The 17,482-nt window shown below is 50.2% G+C and overlaps 1 protein-coding gene across 5 annotated transcripts in view; it reads right to left on the bottom strand.

Moving 5' to 3' along the window:
• Window positions 1-15,503, bottom strand: part of ACAN (aggrecan) — a 34,662-nt gene extending 19,159 nt beyond the window's left edge. For all 5 annotated transcript variants that reach the window (XM_063091001.1, XM_063091003.1, XM_063091002.1 and 2 more), the window contains exons 1-10: window positions 15,434-15,503; window positions 12,703-13,086; window positions 11,584-11,758; window positions 10,190-10,317; window positions 8,460-8,753; window positions 6,307-6,711; window positions 5,028-5,202; window positions 4,351-4,478; window positions 3,188-3,481; window positions 1,359-1,574 (exon numbers count right to left, since the gene is read on the bottom strand). In XM_063091001.1, the coding sequence (XP_062947071.1) occupies window positions 1,359-1,574; window positions 3,188-3,481; window positions 4,351-4,478; window positions 5,028-5,202; window positions 6,307-6,711; window positions 8,460-8,753; window positions 10,190-10,317; window positions 11,584-11,758; window positions 12,703-13,086; window positions 15,434-15,503 (2,269 nt within the window). The remainder of the gene's footprint in view (window positions 1-1,358; window positions 1,575-3,187; window positions 3,482-4,350; window positions 4,479-5,027; window positions 5,203-6,306; window positions 6,712-8,459; window positions 8,754-10,189; window positions 10,318-11,583; window positions 11,759-12,702; window positions 13,087-15,433) is intronic.
• Window positions 15,504-17,482: the final 1,979 nt, after the last annotated feature.

Here is a 17,482-nt window from a genome sequence, read left to right as displayed (position 1 = left end):
AAGTATAGCCATGGTGGCATGCATGATGATTTTAGATGGCACCCAGAAAGACTTTCTTTTTATTTTGATAATTATGCTTTCAGAAACACACCAGGGTGAACATTTACAGTCAGGATATAATATTTCCCTTTTAAATAAATTAAAAAAAATTTTTTTAAAGCAAATCAATTTAAAGAAAAAGAAACAATAGTACAAAGGTTTCCACGTATGGCTGAAATCAGCAAGGTGGTCAGGAACTGAAGTTTAGAAAACATTTCTATGGGGCTGTTGGAGCTACTTTCCCATTGATAACTCCCCTCCGTTGGTTGCCCGAGTTCTGCGTCAAGTCACAACCTCACACCAAAGAGGACTAAGTTTTTCTTGTCCTGGTGAAGGTGTGTCTGCTGGGTGAGCTCTCTGGGCTGGAATCCCACCTGCTGTACAGAAGCATTCCTACCTGGCATGGAGGAAGGCCAGGCTTCGTATTTCCGGCACCCAGAGGAGCACCTGGCACTGGTGCTCGGGAACTATGCATGGAATAAATGGCTGGATGAATCAGTGGGAAGCTCTGTTACACTGTTTTCTTCAGATGCACATACCCCCCATGGGAGCTGACTCTACTAAACACACACATTACTCTACATTGCTTTAATTCAGCCTTACCCAGACTGGGAGCCACTGGATGTTAACAGCGCTCCATTAAAACAAAAAGACTGTGGTCAGGTTCACTGCCTACATCACCTCCTCTTGGAGACTTACTGTGAAAATTAGCATGTGCGAGGCTCTGAGAAGTTCTGCAGTGAGGAAACCTGTCAATTTCTGTAAGCCAGCACTTCCCAAACCTTAGTGGCAGCAAAACACTTTTTCCAACAAGGTTTGGTGACTGCTGCTTTCATCCTATCAGTATGTTTTGGCTAGGGAGGCCTGGCTTAGCAGAGGGACACAGAAGGAGGAGAAAGGCAAGGAGACGGGTCACAGCAAACTTCCAACAATAACTCCCTCCCTGGTTCTTTCCCCTCTATTGAAGATCCTTCTACATGAGAGGTTAACAAAGGTTAGGGTAGGGTGGTCAGTGTGGGAGGACAGAATAGCTGAGGGCCCTTTGATCGGCACGGTGCTGGACATTTGTAGTATGTGTGCAGGAGACATAAAGGAAAGGAAATAGTGAATACGTGTGTGAGTGTTTTATGAACAAGGCTGTCCTTGTCACTCCGAAGCAGGTCCTAGAGGCCAGCTGAGGTGGACAAAGTTGCCCACAGCAGCACACCCAGCCAGTGTCAGGGCTGGAGAAACAGAGCACAGGTCCCAGGGAAAGAAACCACCCCCCTGGCACACCATAGGCAGACAGGGGTGTGCCCCAGAGCCCAAGCCACACCAACCTGGCAGTGGGGATGTGCCCACTGGGGTGTAGACTTGCTCCCATTCTGTCTGGTTTTCTGGTTCAATGGTGAAGTCTGGGACTGCAGTCGTCTCCTCTCCCAAGGGGACAGCAGCCACACCAGGCACTACTTGGGTAGTAATCCAGTCCTCTACAGCAGATGGTGCTGTGGGTGTGCCACCCTCCTCTTCTCCTGGAGAGGTCACCGCTGAAACACCTAAAAGGGATGTGGGTGGTGAGGGTCCCTCCCTTCCCAGTGACCCATCCCAGGCTGGCCCTTCTTGAGAGGAGCTAGGGGACTCTGAGGTGGGCCAGGCCTGTGCAAGAGCCTTACTGGGCCACACCCAACCACCTCCCAGTTCAGCAAGATGGCTCTTTGCCTTCTCAATTAATAAGAGCCATTTGTGTCAACTATACAATATCAGTATGCACACATCATTGGCAGTTTAGTTCTTGGTGGTCTGGGACATCTATCCTGCAGGATCTATCAAACATGCCAGGCATTGCTCTAAAGGCTTTATGTATATAAAATTATTTTATCTCACAACAGCCTTATGAGATAAGTACTGTTATCCCATTTTATAGATGGAGAAACTGAGGCACGGGGCTATGTGACTTGCCCAGGGTCAGTGGCTTATAAGTAGCAGATCTATTTTTGAATTCAAGTATCTGGTGCCATACTCCATACTTTCAACTACTGTACAATTCTGCCTATCTTGGGGACAGAGATTATGCTCCAAGTGTGTCAGGACCAAAAACAGGAGTGTGTTACTTAAATACCATGAAAGTCATCCTGGCATTTGCAGCGGCGAGGGCAGGATTCATCAACTGAGAGTAGCCCTCTCGTTTGGGGGAAACCAGCAGGGGGCTTAGTCAGGAAGAAAGCCAATAACTTTATTTGGAAATAATGATAGAGTCACGTAAAGTCGCAAAGGCATTCGGTTTTGACAATAATATGGAAAATATGCCACAACCTGTAACTACAATTTACATTCTGATCCGTGCACCCAGACACTCCACAGACTCTGAGAAGTCATCCAATCAGAGCCCAGCAATGCCTTGGCCACGCCTTGGCCACGCCCTGACCAAGCCCACTGCATTGCGTGATGACATCACTCACAGGCGTCTAACTGGTAGTGATGGTTGTCATGGTAGCGTCGCCATGGCATGGGTCGATTAAAACCGTGAATTACTGGTGCTTAGTGAAGAATAGCATAATTTGATTAAACTCATCACAAATACAAGCTGGAGATAATTTGACATGGATGTGCGACTTAAAACAGTATATATATGTGTGTGTATATATACACATATATATACCAGGGTACTTCAAAAAGTTTATGGCAAAATTCATATTATCTTTCAATTCTGTTTTTCCACGACCTTTCTGAAGTTCCCTCGTATATATAGTGGAAGTGCTTCATATGCGCTTTCCCAGTTAACGTCCTCATGGCAACTCTCTTTGAAGTAGGAGCTATTATATCACCATTTTGTAGATGAAGCAGAGGAACAGAGGGGTTAAGTCACTTGCCCAGGGTCACACAGCTATTAAGTAGTAGAGCCATAATTCAAACTCAGGTCTGCCTGATTTTAGTGCCCAAGTTTTTACTTCTCTCTACCTGTCTCTGGGGAACTTTAGAAGGCTGACCTTGCCCTGGGGTCAAAGCCTAAGATCTTGCTCCCTCTGGAGCTGCCCTTACCCCAGAGGGACTGGCTTTTTGTTGCTTGCTCTGATAGATAGGGATAGTGGCCAGGGGCCAGGAGGGGTGAGCCCAGGGGGGGGTCACTGCCGGCAGAAGGGGGTGCTAGAGAAGAGACGAGGGCTCATACCTCGGAAGCAGAAGGCGTGGTGCCGGGACTGTGGATCTGGGAGGCCTGTCTGGTTGGGATAGAGGTAGACGGTTCTCACTCCTGGCTTGTCCCCACCACAGGCGGGCCGTGGAGTGACGATGGGGTAGCGGAGGCTGCCATCAGCCAGCCAGCCGGCATAGCACTTGTCCAGGCCACGGCTCCAGGCGGCGTACAACTGGCCAGTGGTGGCCAGTGTGGCGTTGTGGGACTCACAGAACTCCACTGCTTCCTGGAAGGTGAACTGCTCGAGGCGTGTGGCAAAGAACACCTCCCCTGGGGGCAGATGTGAGTGGTGGTGTGAGCCTCCACGCCCACAGCCAGAGCAGCCTCTGGTCATCCAGGGGCAGAGCTCCTGCCACTCCCAACCCTACCACCAGCGTTAGACACCCACCATGGCACACACAGGTTAAAAACCCAGGCCACCCTTCCTGACCATTCCCCCTTAGATCTCCTGGGACACTGGGAAATAGGAGGACCAACTGCTCTGGTTTGTACTGGACTCTCATATGCATATAACTTAGCCCCATTGTATAGATGAAGAAGGAGGATTGGAAAGGTAAGGTGACTTGCCCAGGGTTCTGAAACAATGACAGTGCTGAAATCTTTCCAGAACACCAGCATTTCTAAAATTGTGTTCAGTGGAATAGTAATTTGATAATTTTCTTTGAATTTAAAAGAAATGAAATAAAACAGAATAAAGGTCTGTGATAAATAAGCAATGCCGAGTTAAAGAGAATTCAAGAGGTTTTTTTACTGCAGGACTTCTCAGAGCCTTTGATTTGGTTATAGGCATTGGGACTCTCCAAGAGGTAGATGGTGGATATTACATTTATTTATAATATAAATAAATTTATTATTACATTTATTTATAATAAATTATATTTATTTAATAATAAACTCCTTTTTTAAGGAAACAATGATCCCCTGCAATGCTGGAGAAACCACACAAACTGCCTAGAAGGGAGAGAAGGGGCTTGATCTGAGAGCAGGGCTGGGTGGGTCTTCTTCCATAAACAGGATCTTTTCCCACCTGGGAAGCTGGGTGGAAGCAGGGGTGGGTGGGTGGTAATCCCCCTCCTCTTTGTGTCTCCCTGTCAGCCCCCTGCCCATCAGGGCCCGAAATGTGAGAATGTGGCCTGTACCCTCCAGCTTATCCACATAGCAGTAGACATCATAAGTTTCTGATGACGGGCGCACGCCATAGGTCCTGACCCCCGGGCTGCTGTCCTTGTCACCCACACACGGGGTCCGTGGGCTCACAATGGGGTATCTGCAAAGGAGGATGGGAGGGGAGAATGAGAGCCTGTTGTGGAGGTTGGGGAATGCAGGGCTCTAGGGTGAGGCTGCGAGGCCAGCTGGGGACTTGGGCAGGGTGTGTCTCCAGTTGTCTGATGGGATTCAAACCAGGAAGGAGCCCTTCCTGCAGCATGTTCCCTGAGCAGCTGGGGAAGGGTCTGGTGACCCCTGGGGGATGCCTGGTTTTGGAAGAGAGCCCGCTGCATGGAAAGGGACTGGGTTAAGCGGGAGGGGACTACGAGACTTGAGGAGGGAGTCCCTGGAGCAGGGGCTCCCTTTGTATGTCTTTTGGGGGGAAAGGACCAAGAACTTAATATCACCTGGTGCCCTTCACCTCCTTTCAGAATATGTCTTAGTTCTAGGGGAGAAATTAAGGAAGCAGCTGTGGGGTCACTCATTCATTCATTAATCCACATGGTCTTGGGTTCCCACTCTCTGCTGGGTGCCATGCCAGGCTGTGGCTCCTTAAGCCTGACTCCGAAGGTCAGGTTTGGACTGGAGAGGGGCCCAGCTTGTCCTTCACCTGACAGTCTGGTCTTGCAGCCAGCCGGCGTCACACTGCTCGTAGCCTGCTTCGTAGGCGGCCTGGAGCTGCTCGGGCGAGGCCATGACTGCCCCAGTGTTCAGGCAGGCCTGCTGCGCCTCCTCAAAGGTCAGCGAGTAGCGGGTGGATCCTGGGCGATAGTGGAACACGACCCCTGGGTGGAGAGGAGAGGGAGAGAAGGACAGAGAGGTCAGGCTTAGGGCGTGAACTGGGCACTGCCACGCTGGTGCCCACGGTGCCTGGTTCTCAAGGCTTCACGGGCACGGAGGGAGCCCAACTCCTCCCTTCTGACATATTGGATTTGTCTGGGCAATTCTGGCTGAAATCCCACTAGGTGGCATCGTGGGTGCGACGGTGCATGGCAGTCCGTCTGCCCCTCCCCTGGGTGGGGACATCACTGTGACCCTGGTGGAGGTCACACCAGGATATTCTTGTTCATGGACTTGAGTTTGGGGAGCAGCTGAGCTCTGTGCTGTGTGGATCCCGGTCCTCCAGACATTTATTAAGCACCTGGAACACTATCATCCTACAACAGAGGTTGGAAGCATCTTCCGGAAAGAGCCAGATAGTAAATATTTTAGGCTCCGTGGGCTCTGTGGTTTCTGTTACAACTACTGAGCCCTGCTATGACTGTCCTAAGTTAGCTGCAGGCAACACTTTAATCAATGGGCATGGCTTTGTTCCAATCAAACTTTATTTGTGGACACTGAAATTTGCATTTTATATAATTTTCATGTGTCACAAAATGTTAATTTTTTCCTTTCAACTATTTAAGAATGTAAAAACCATTCTTAGTTCATGGGCCATATAGGAACAACTGGATTTGGCCTGGTGGCTGACCCTTTGGTTTGCTGACCCTTGTCCTGGAAGGCCAGAGCTGTGAGAGGCCTCAGGGGTCCTCTAGAGCAGTGGTTTTCAAGTGGTTCTATTTTGTGGAGGTGCCTGATGGGGCGACGAGGGACCCTGGGCAGGAGGACCCCCAGTTCTCAACTTCACCCCACCTAGATCCGTGTGATAGATACATTGGTTTCCACATATGACTTCATTTGAAATAAATGCTTTGTGGCAAAAGAGTGTGGACATGACTGGTCGGGCCTATCCTCTTTGTTTTACAGATGAGGACAGGAAAGTCTGAGAGGAGAGGCTTGTCACAGGTCCCAGGTTAAGTTGAAGGTGCAACCAGGACGGTCTTCTGACCCCCAGGAGATGTTCTTTCCATCTGCTCCCTGCCGTATACCCCTGAGGAGCAGGCACTTACCCCCTGGCAAGCGTGGCTGCCCAGGGACCTCGGCTGCACCTGGGGCAGCGGTCACCTGCACGACCAGGTCCTCGCTGGTGAAGGCCGTGGCAGAGCTCAGCCCAGGTGTGGATTCCTCGGGAAAGCTCCAGGGCCTGGTGGTCTCTCCAGTCCTGTTCTCAGCCTCAGGGGAGGCGGGGGCCCCTATGTCAGGGGCTGATGTGAAGGGCGCCTCGAGCTCAGGCACAGTGACGGGGATGCTGAAGATGGGCTTCACGGTGAGGATCGCACTGCCGCGGGCTTCACCTTCAGTGATGTTGCGGGGCAGCGGCAGCTCCATGTCAGGCCAGGTCACCGTCTGCACAGTGATGTCCTCCTCACCACCCACCCCGAAGAAGTTTTCTGGGATGTCCACAAAGTCTTCACCTGGGGCAGGGAACAAAGTCAAGCTTAAGCCACTCAGCTTGGGACTGGCTTGAGGGGGAGGAAGGGCAGCTGGAGGTGAGTGTGGGCTCCCCTCCTTCTCTGCTGGGGCAGGAAGGCACCCTGCCTGGCCCACTGCAGGGGTCCTCAGGTATCTGAGTAATCACTATAGGAGTCCCTACAGTTTCACGTTTGCAAAAGAATGCAGGACACTGACCACTTGGCATGCTGCTTATTAAATCAGTTCTCTCCCGACATCCATCCTGCTTGTCACCAGTGCCACCTCAACCTCCTGAGAGGCCTCTTGCTGACTGTCTATATTGTAACTGTCCAACAGGACGATGTAAATCAGTTATAAAGAGAAACTGTAAAGTCTCGCAGAAGATGCAGCTCATGAAATTGATGAAGGTGATGTTGGAGAACTGCCTGCCTCACAGTGATGGATAAATGAGGGTCTGGCAGAAGTAAGCCAGTTAATTCAGAGAAAATACATAAGGGTGATACTACTCCTAAGAGAGGGGTTAGAATATCAAAAGGTTAAGAGAGGTTATGGGGAGAGATCCTAATTATTTTTGCAAAAATAACCCCCCCCCCCTTTTTTTGACTGGTAAGGGGATCGCAACCCTCGGCATGGTGTGGTCTGCACCACGCTCAGCCAGTGAGCCCACCGGCCATCCCTATATAGGATCCGAACCCGCGGCCTCAGCGCTACCAGCGCCACACTCTCCCGAGTGAGCCACGGGGCCGGCCGCCAAAATGAACCTTTTTGCTGTGGAAATGAAATATGAAATCAGCTGTCATTGTCTTATCACCTATTCCATTGTAAAATTTATACAACTCCTCATCCATCTTATTCATTGTTTTTTCCTCCAGGAATTAGCACTTAATTGTAATCATAAAATAAATTGTGTTAAATATGAGATAAAAACTTATTTAAAAAACTTTAGTCTAATTTTTCAAAATAAAGTCCCTGTCAAATTTCTCCTTCTCTTTTCTACACTTTGGCCCTCCTTTGAAGCTCATTCAGTTTAAAAGGCCAGATTACAGCGCCCTCCAGTGGGAGCATGGTCTCATGTCAGGCTCCTGCCATCTTCCATATGATTCCACCATCACCCCATTAGACAGATGAGGAAAGCGAGGCTTCAGGCCTTGACTTTCCCAGGGTTGCACTGTAGTAAGTGGCAGAGCTGCGATTCAGACCCGACAAAGCAGATTCTAAAGCTCATGCTTCTAACCCCGTTCTGTGCTGATTGGATGAGACAGGGCTGGATACACTGCAGCCTCTAGCATTTGCACCTTTGCTCTTCCTAGGAATCTGTGAAAATAGCGGGGAGGAGGGGCTGGGAAAAGTTGGTAGACTGGTACAAAGTTACAAAGGTACAGTTAGATAGGAAGAATAAGTTTTGGTACCCTACGGTGACAACAGCTGATAATACTGTATTGTATATTTCAAGATAGACAGAAAAGAGGATCTTGAATGTTATAAACACAAAGCAATGATAAATGTTTAGGTAATAGATATGCTAACTATTCTGATGGGATCGTTATAAAATATAGGCGTGTATTGAAACAACAAACTGTACCCCATAGACATATGTAATGGAAAAAAAATAAAATGAGAGGATGCTAAAAACATGAGGCTCAGGTACCCAGTGGCCTCTTGAAGGGGCAAAAACCAACCCTCCCTTTCCAAGATCTTCTCTTCCTCTGTGGCATGAACCCCCTTCCTGAGCCTCTGGTTGCAGCCCCACCTGTGTAGCAGATGGCATCATAGTGGGATGAGGGGTCGGGGTAGCCCGTCTGGTTGGCGTGCAGGTAGACGGTCCTCACGCCCAGCATGTTGCCCCCGCAGTTGGGCCGGGCCTTGGAGATGGGATAGCGCACGCTGCGGTCGGCCAGCCAGCCCGCGCTGCACATGTCCATGCCGCCCTGCCAGGCCAGGTAGAGCTGGCCGGTGGTGGCCAGCCGGGCACCCAGCCGCCGGCATTCATTGGATGCTTCCTGGAAAGTGAACTTCTCTGGAGACGTCGCGTAAAAGACCTCACCTGTGAAGGACACAGCCGGTAGCATGAGGGTCTCTCTCCCATATCCCTTGCCATGTCCCCAGAGAGCAATGCCTTTCCTTGAGGTCTTGAGAGTCCTCTAACTCGGTCTGGCCTCTAACTTCCCAGAGCCCTTTTCCCACAGTTTCATGGGCTTTTGGGCAAGACATCAATTTCCTAAAACAAGGGTGACATCCTCCTGCTCAAAAGCATCTTTGCCCCACCATTTGCTGTGTAACTTCCCACCACAAGGGATCTTTCCTATGAGCTAAGCATTGCCCACTCAAAGCAAATCCTTGAAAAAGATTCAGATTCTGATGGGAAAAGCAGGCATCAGACTTTGACCCTTTAGAGCAGTGGTTCCCAGACTGGGGTCTCTAGGTCCTGAAAAGGCTGTAAGGGCATCATTTGCGGCCTGTGAAGTTTAAAAATATATTTCCCAAAACCGAACAAGGTTGTGCCAGGGGTACGGGTGGGGGTGGTGGGCATCTGCTCATGGGGATCATTCAGGTTGCCCCTGCTCAGTGGCAGCTCTGACTGGCTGTTCTATTCATCTTTGGTTAGCCAAATGTGGGTGTGCAAGTTGCTGTTACCCAGTAGGTGGGCTTGGCCCCTGGCGAGAACGAGGAGGGGGCTGTGGTCTGCTCCTGCCTCAGAGAGAGCCAGCTCATCAGCTCTTTTCCCAGCCCGGAGGCGCTGTGAGTGCTGGGCTCATAGCTGGGGGCTGGAGGAGTGGAGCGTGGGTGGTGGGTGGGGGCAGTTGCCAGAGGTAGCAGAGTCTGGAATGTCCAAAGGGTAGATGGGTACAGATTGTGGAAGGGGTGTCCTCCACATGTTTGGGTAACTCTGTGACCAAAATGAGTGCCCTTTACAAAACAGAAAAAACCAGGTTCCTTCCCGCTGTCCCCGATTTGCCCACTGGGAAGGCCTGGAATAGGGCTGGGGCAGGCAGCAGAGAAGCTGAGACAGGGCGGCTGGCAGCCAGCTCTCGTGGGAACTTTGTTGCTGATGGGCCCACCTTGGAGTGGACTGGATGTCCCTTGTGAGAGTGATAAGGCTGGACTGGGCTTTGATGGTGCAGGGGACCTGAAGGATAGGGATGAGCTGGCCAGAGCAGCCTGGTCCTGGGTGGGAGGAGCAGTCCTAGGTGAGAGAACTCCTGTGACACATGCACATGGCCTGGTGGTGACGCCAGACAGTTAGCAGATACTTGGGGCCATCGAGACCTTCTCTAAAATGGAGGGTGAGGGGACCAGACCTGTAGGTCCCGCCCCCACCCCTTCATGGCAGAGGAGGATCCAGGTGTCAGGCCCTGAGCTAGCGCCCTGCCCAGAGCAAGCCTGTGCTATTCCCATCCCGAGTTTGGGTGGGGTGATGCGGATGAGACGGGGGCTCTGGGAAGTGAGCAGGGCTGCTCCTGGCAGGCAGGGGAGCCTCACCCTCCATCTCCTCGGCGAAGCAGTACACGTCGTAGGTCTCATTGGTGTCTCGGATGCCATAGGTTCTCACACCAGGAAACTCGTCCTTGTCTCCATAGCAGCCTTCCCGGGGAGTGTGGATGGGGTACCTGCCAGGAATCCAAAGTGGGGGTGTGACTCTCAGTGGACACAGGGAAGCCCATGGCCTGAGTCCTTACAGGAGGAAAAAGCGACATATCGCATTTGACTGTGTCTGCTCTGCATATGTGGACCTCCTGTCTGCTTTTCAGTTATTAATGATTAAAGGTGGCCCCTTTACTGGGTATTTATTGGTACCAAACGTGCTCTATCAGGGGCCTGCAAACTTTTTCTGTGAAAGGATGGATAGTAAATATTTTAGGTTTTGCAGGCCATAAGGTCTTTGTGATGACACTCAGCTGCCACTGTGGCACGAAGCAGCCATAGACAATTTACAAACAAATGAGCATGGTTGTGTTCCAATAAAACTGCATTTGTAGAAACAAGGAGAGGGTTGCATTTGGCCCGTGGGCCCCAGCTCCGTAGCATCAGCCCAGTGAGACAGGTGCTGTAATGACTATTTTACACTTGAAGAAACTGGGGCTCAGAGATATTAAACAATTTGTCCGAGCTCACACAACTTCCAAGTGCCAGAGCTGGGATTTGAGTCAGCTTTGTCTAAGGCCGAGGTGTGGGCTCTTGCACTATGCTAGACTGTCTGATCTTTTTATTTATTTATTTATTTATTTATTTATAATGGTTAGTTGTTTTTGTGCCCTAAGTTCTCTTTGCCTACCCCAAGATTGCAAGATATTTTCCTCTGTTTTCTCCCTGAGGCTTTGTGGTTCTGGCTTTTACAGTTAGAGCTACGATGTGCCTGGAATGAACTGTGTCTTGCCTGCACAGGCTCGTTTACAAGGCATGGAGAACCCTGCAGGGCAGGGCTCCATCTGCACTGCTGTGCAACCTACCTCTCCCTGCACCCAAGAAGCTTACTTTGTGTATGTCTTGCCTTATTTAAAACAAAAAGGATGTAAGATGGCTTACAAAAATACAGAAAACACCAAACTTAACAACAACAACCACAACAATAGCAGTGAGTGAGAAAATTGTGGCAAAGGGAAAAATGGGTAGGAAGGATATGACATGCAGGACGAGGTTGCTGGCAGCCACCCACTCCATTACAAGAGAGAATAACAAAGATTTGGGATGGGTCATTGGGTGCCCGTGTTGGCCAGGGCATGACCCAGACCCTAACCTAGGCTGGCATGGTGTCACGCTGGAGCCAGATCAGTGCTGGTCAACGTTCCACCCCATCACCCGCCCCATTCCACTGTGGCCTCTGACCCCTGGCCCCCAGTCCTGATGCCCCACTCTGCTGGTGGGCTGGGGGCTACCTGACAGTCTGGTCAGCCAGCCAGCCAGCATCGCACTGGTGGAAGCCGTCCTCATAGGCAGCCTGCAGCTGCTCAGGTGTGGCAATGATGGCACTGTTCTGCAGGCAGGCCCGCTGCGCCCTGTCAAAGTCGAGGGTGTAGCGCGTGGAGATGGCTCTGTAATGGAACACGATACCTGCAAGACACATGTGGGCGGGAGAGCTGGTGAAGCACAGCCTCTGATTATTCAGGCCCTCACAGAATTATGGTGGTAGTCACATGGACAGTCTGGTCCAGGCTGATGCATGGATCCTTCTCCACATTTGCATGGGGTCCTGCTGACTTTGCTGGAACACCCCCAGCAACAGGGAACTCACTACCTCACAAGGCATTCCTTTTTGAATGGTTATATTATTCTGATCATCAAAAAGTTCTCTGAATTAAACTAAAATCTGCCTCCTTATAATTTTTTTTGGTTATTCCAGGACCCTATATTGCTTTGGGAATGAGACTCCCATGCACCCTCAGCCCAGGGGCAACCTGGGGGAGCCTTGTTTAAGGTACATCTAGGAGACGTACATGTCAGAGTCCTCTCACTATACCTCCCCCTGCGAAAAATATGGTGCTGACCAAAGTTCTGAAGCCAACCAAGGACCTAACTATTCTTGGGCCATAGAAAGAAACAAGACCAGGGAGACCTCGGCCCTTTCTCTGGCTTCTGGAGTCGAGAATGAGGAGGTGGCAGAGGGAGACAGAAAAGACACCTGGATGAAGTGTCAGGAGACTGCTCTGACTCATTTCCAGGGTAACATTAGGCAAGTCACTTAACCTCAGCTGCCTGTCTGTAAAATGAGCACGATCACAAGGCCCACTGAATCACAGGATTGTCTTGAAGCACAAACTGTTATTCACCTGTGATCATGGCCAGGAAGTATTTAATCAGCCCCAAAGTCCAGAGAGAAAGTTATCACCAACTCCAGGTCACAGAGGAAGCACCTGATGTTAAGCCACTTGAATGAGGTGTGAACAGGTGTGTTGGGGAGCTGGGTTTGAAAGCCAGCCCGCCTGGGTCCACACCAGTGAGGACCCTATTCTGGTTCTTTCTGTGGTTGAAGCAGTTCCCCTGCAGGAGGCTCTCACCTTTGACCACGACCTCCAGGGTGGCCTCGCTGTCCTCAATGCCGTGCATCACCTCACAGCGATAGATCCCAGAGTCATTGGAGCGCAGGCTCTGGACTTCCAAGGTAGCGTCGCTGGGGATGGCCGGGTAGTTGGGCAGCGAGACCCTGTCTTGGTAGGCACTGTTGACCCGCACCCGTCCTTCAGTGGCCACCAGCAGTACCACCTCCTTCTCCTTGGAGATGCGGCTCCACTTGATTCTCGGGGTGAGGGGAGCGGTGGAGGGGGCGGTGGTCACAGGGTGCATGGGGTCGATGAAGTAGCAGGGGATGGTAAGGGAGGTCCCCAGGAGGACCCTCAGTGGGGACGGCTGGGGGATGCTCACACTCAGCGAGTTCTCATGGTCTGTGAAAGAGAAGTGTGGGTGAAAGACAGACTTGTTAGTGCTTAGACAGGACCACCCAGCCTCCCCGCCAGTCCTGGAAATGCACTCTCCTGAGAGACCAAAATCTAACTTGTGTGTTTCTGCCTATGACGGGAGATGCTCCTGTGTCATATGGAAATTCCCAGGAAGTCCTGCACACCCTTTCCAGAGCAGAGTTCCTCACGACACCTCTGCACCTCAAAACAGAAACTGTGGAGTGAGAAAAGGGTTCCAGAGGAGGGCAGGGGAAACGTCAGAATCAGGACTGCCTCTCTGTTTCTCAAACTGGGGTACCTCAGGGAATGCCAAACGACAGGATAAATAGGACCCATCTTAAAGTGACAGCTTGACTCAAAGATTCTGGGAAAATGACCTTGGGATAGCAAAAATTATTATGGGGTAGATAAAATCTATACAACTTTTAAAGCTAAGACACAAAACTTCAAAATGTTTCCCATCTGGGGAGGTCTCCTGTGGGCTGTTGCCCATCCTTGCAGGGGGAAAGTCACTCTCTTTTGCTATTTGGGATTCAGGGGCCTAGGTGGAGAAGCATCTGAGAAGATCAGGTGTTTTAGTCTGCAAAGAGTCAGATTGGGGGATGGGGGGTGGTGAGGAAATGGGATAGGACCAGACTCCATGAAAATCATGGAACGTATTGGTAAGGGAGATGTGGTATGTTCACCAAATCTTGTTAGGAGTAGAAGATCTGTCTGGAATGGGAAGAAACAGCTTTCCAAAAAAATAGCACCTTTCATGGGGAGTCATAAATTTATGGAACCCTTCTTTCAGGAGAGCCTGCTGGCTGAAATAAAAATGTTTCAGATATTTGTGGGTGGTGGATACATAACAGGGCGAGGAAAGAGGAGTCAGGAATGTTACAGTCCAGTCCTAACCTTTTGATGTCCTAGACAGTCCCCACCAGCCCCTCCGCAAACATCTCCCTCTGAACGCTCAGCCCTCACACCCTTGGGCACAGTGTGGTTTTAGCACTGGTGGCTCTGGGGGAAAGCTGAAGGTGACTGCAGTGCCCAGAGTGGCAGGTTTTAAAGCTCTCGCCCAACCCTAGTGAACTGGTTTGCCTGTGTGGGCAAACCACCCCAGGGTATAGCCAGGGGCTAGGTGTTTGTGGGTCCCAGAGCAACAGTACAAATGGAGGCCCATAGACCATGTGTCTACATGTGCAAAAGTTAAAATAAGGTCAACAGATTGTTCAATAAAATATGTTCTATCCTCCTATTTGACAATGAAACCTTTCAAAATGAACTGAAAGGTCAGATTCAAATGTAGAATTCTTGCATTCCTTAGAGCTGTGTGTGCATTGGGATGCAGTGGCTGGGTGGGAAGAGGTGGAGCTGGGCCCCCTTATCTTCTCCCCTGACTCTGTACTGTGAGGGGTCTCATGTACACACTGAGTTGATCTCTGCCCTCACATCCCCGCTCTGTCCACACCACATACAAACAGCCACTCCTTAACCCCCACCTCGGGCCTAGGGGTGGCTCACACCATGGGTCATGGACCCAATGCAGGCCCGAAGGTGGCTTGGGCCCACTTGGGCAGGGGATTGTGGGCATCCTGGGTACCCAGAATGTGTCTAAAGGGGGAGTGCAGAGCTGGGTGGACATGTCCCATTGGCCCTATAGTCCCCTCCTTTGGGGAGGGTTGAGGCTGGGAGAGGGGCCCGAGGGGGTCCTCTATAGAACATGGCCCCAAGCTGGGGCCTCTCTTTTCTGCGTCTGAGGGAGATACGTTCCACTTTGGGGCAGCCCATCCTGGGGTCAGTGGAAGGTTTGTTCATTTGGTTCAGGGCTTGATGATCAGAAATATACCCAGCCTGATAGGTGGGGGCTTCCCGAGGATGGTTTGTCAAGATGGGCAAACACCTATGTGATTCACAGGAGCTTCTCTCTGTTTCTCAGGCCAGTTTTTTTTCTTGGATGCTCTAGCCAATCCCCTCTTGGCAAATTTTTCTCTTTTGGTTGTCTATATCCTGCCCCTACCCCGAGCTCAGTGTGTGCAGTTCTAGGTGAGATCCACAGAGGGAAGTATCCTGGGAGGGAAGGCACCTGCCAGGATCTCCCCCTCAGCTGTCCAAGCTAGAGGGCAGCCAGGAGCACTATTTTCTGAGAGAGGCTCCTGGATGTGTGTGTGCATGCTCTTGGGTGCTTTCCCACTGCGGTTACACTTGTATCAGTAGGGAGTGGGCAGGGGCAAGAAAAGGCTAAAAAGAAGAAGTGATATTCCTGGGACCAGCAGCACTAGGTTCAGTAGCCAGCACTCAGAACCCAGCACCTACTGAATAAACGAGATATGCATGGGAATGTCCTTACCTGAAACTTCTACTGAGATGGTTGCAGTGATGACCCTCAGAGTCACAAAAACCAAGAGTAAAGTGGTCATAGTTCACCTGGAAGAGGAGAGGCAGAGGCATTATTGGGATGGTTAAAGCATGATGAGGTTACGTGACATTTGGCCATGGTGATAAGCTTCAAGCCCAGGAATCTGTAATCACATTCAGATATGGAGGCTGCATGTGGTTGGTGAGATGTTTTCCCCAAGAATCCTTTCCTCACAAAACCTTCACAGTTTTCTCAGTTTAATTACAGGCATTAGGTGGATCAACCTAACCTCCCATCTTCCAGCTAGTGAAGGCTCATCCCAATGATTCCTGTGATGGTTAATCTTGTGTGTCAACTTGACTGGGTCATGGGGTGCCCAGACATTTGGTCAAACATTGTTCTAGGTGTGTCTGTGAGAGTGTTTCTGAATGAGATAAACATTTGAATTGGTAGACTGAGTAAAGAAGATTGCCCACCGTAATGTGGAAGATTGAATAGAACAAAAGACTGACTCTCCCCTGAGTAAGAGAGAATTCTTCCTGCCTGATGGTCTTCGAGTTAGGTCATTGGTTTTTTCCCTCCCTTTAGACTTGAACAGAAACATCAGCTGTTCCTGGATCTTGAGGCTATTGGCTTTGGCACTGAAACTACCCCATTGGCTCTCCTGGGTTGCAAGCCTTCAGACTTGGACTAGAACTTCACTCTCAGCATTCCTGAATCTCCAGCTTACCAATTCACCATGCAGATCTTGGGACTTGCCAGCCTCCATAATTGTGTGAACCAATTCCTTATAATAAATCTCTTTTACTCTCTCTGTCACACACACACACACACACACACACCCGCACGCACACATGCACACACACTCGCACACACACACACTCACACTCACACGCACACACACACACACCCGCACGCGCACACACACACACGCACACACACTCACACGCACACACACTCACACGCACACACACTCACACGCACACGCACACACAGAGTTGGCCTTTTGTATCTGGATTCTGCATCTGCGGATTCAACCAACCACTGATCAAAAATACGTGAAAAAAAATTGCTTCTATACTGAACATGTACAGACTTTTCTTTCCTTTTTCCCTGAACGATACAATATACAACTGTTTACATTGCATTTACATTGTATTAGGTATTACAAGTAATCCAGAGATGATTTAAAGTACATGGGAGGATGTACAGAGGTTATATGCAAATTCTGCACCATTTTATATGAGACTTGAACATCTGGAGATTTTGTTATCCACTGGGGGACCTGGAATCAATTCCCCACGGATGCCAAGGGACGACTGTATGTACCTGTGTGTGTGTATGTGTCCTATCTGTCTGTTTCTCTGGAGGATCCTGGCTATTACAATCTTCCAGAACCGGAAAAATGACGAGCTCCCCAACCTTCCTTGTGAAATCTGGGCCTGCCACCAACTTCAAATCGAGGGGACTTGTGTATTTTAGAATGGACTTGCTCCAAGGTTTCAGGCAAGATTCAGGGGCCTGGTTTAAGTCAGGGGAAGGAAGCCCACCTAGAGAGCTCTTGAGGAAGCTGTGAGATGAGCAGATTAATAATTTAGGAGAGAAGTGAGAGCCTGGGATACCTGTAGCTCTCATGCTGGCACAATAACTTGATGTGAATTAGAAAGACAAGCCTTCCTTAATATCATCTGCTGGAAAACTGTCGTGATAAGTATACAGATCTGTGATGACCACAATGTAAAGGGCATCCCCTGCACAAATGGAACCCTGACTCTGGCCAGCACAGGTAGACCCTAGGAAGACCCACCTGAATTTACAAGAGATCAGCCAGAGCAGTGGCTCTCAAGCTTGGTTGCACGCTGAAGTCACCTGGTCTTCAGCCTGGACCTCAGGGTTTTTAAAAGCCCCCCCCAGAAGGTTCTAATATGCAGCCGAGATGGAGCACTGCAGTCCTAGAGGGTGTGAGCCATGCTGCAGATGTTTCTGTGACTCGCACTCTGCGACCTGCACCGAGGATGCTCACTGAGTTGTTCTGTTGGA

Source organism: Cynocephalus volans, chromosome 3 (genome assembly GCF_027409185.1).
Source record: "Cynocephalus volans isolate mCynVol1 chromosome 3, mCynVol1.pri, whole genome shotgun sequence".
NCBI lineage: Eukaryota > Metazoa > Chordata > Mammalia > Dermoptera > Cynocephalidae > Cynocephalus > Cynocephalus volans.
The sequence above is the reverse complement of the archived record's forward strand: the minus strand, read 5'-3'. Positions and strand labels throughout refer to the sequence as shown.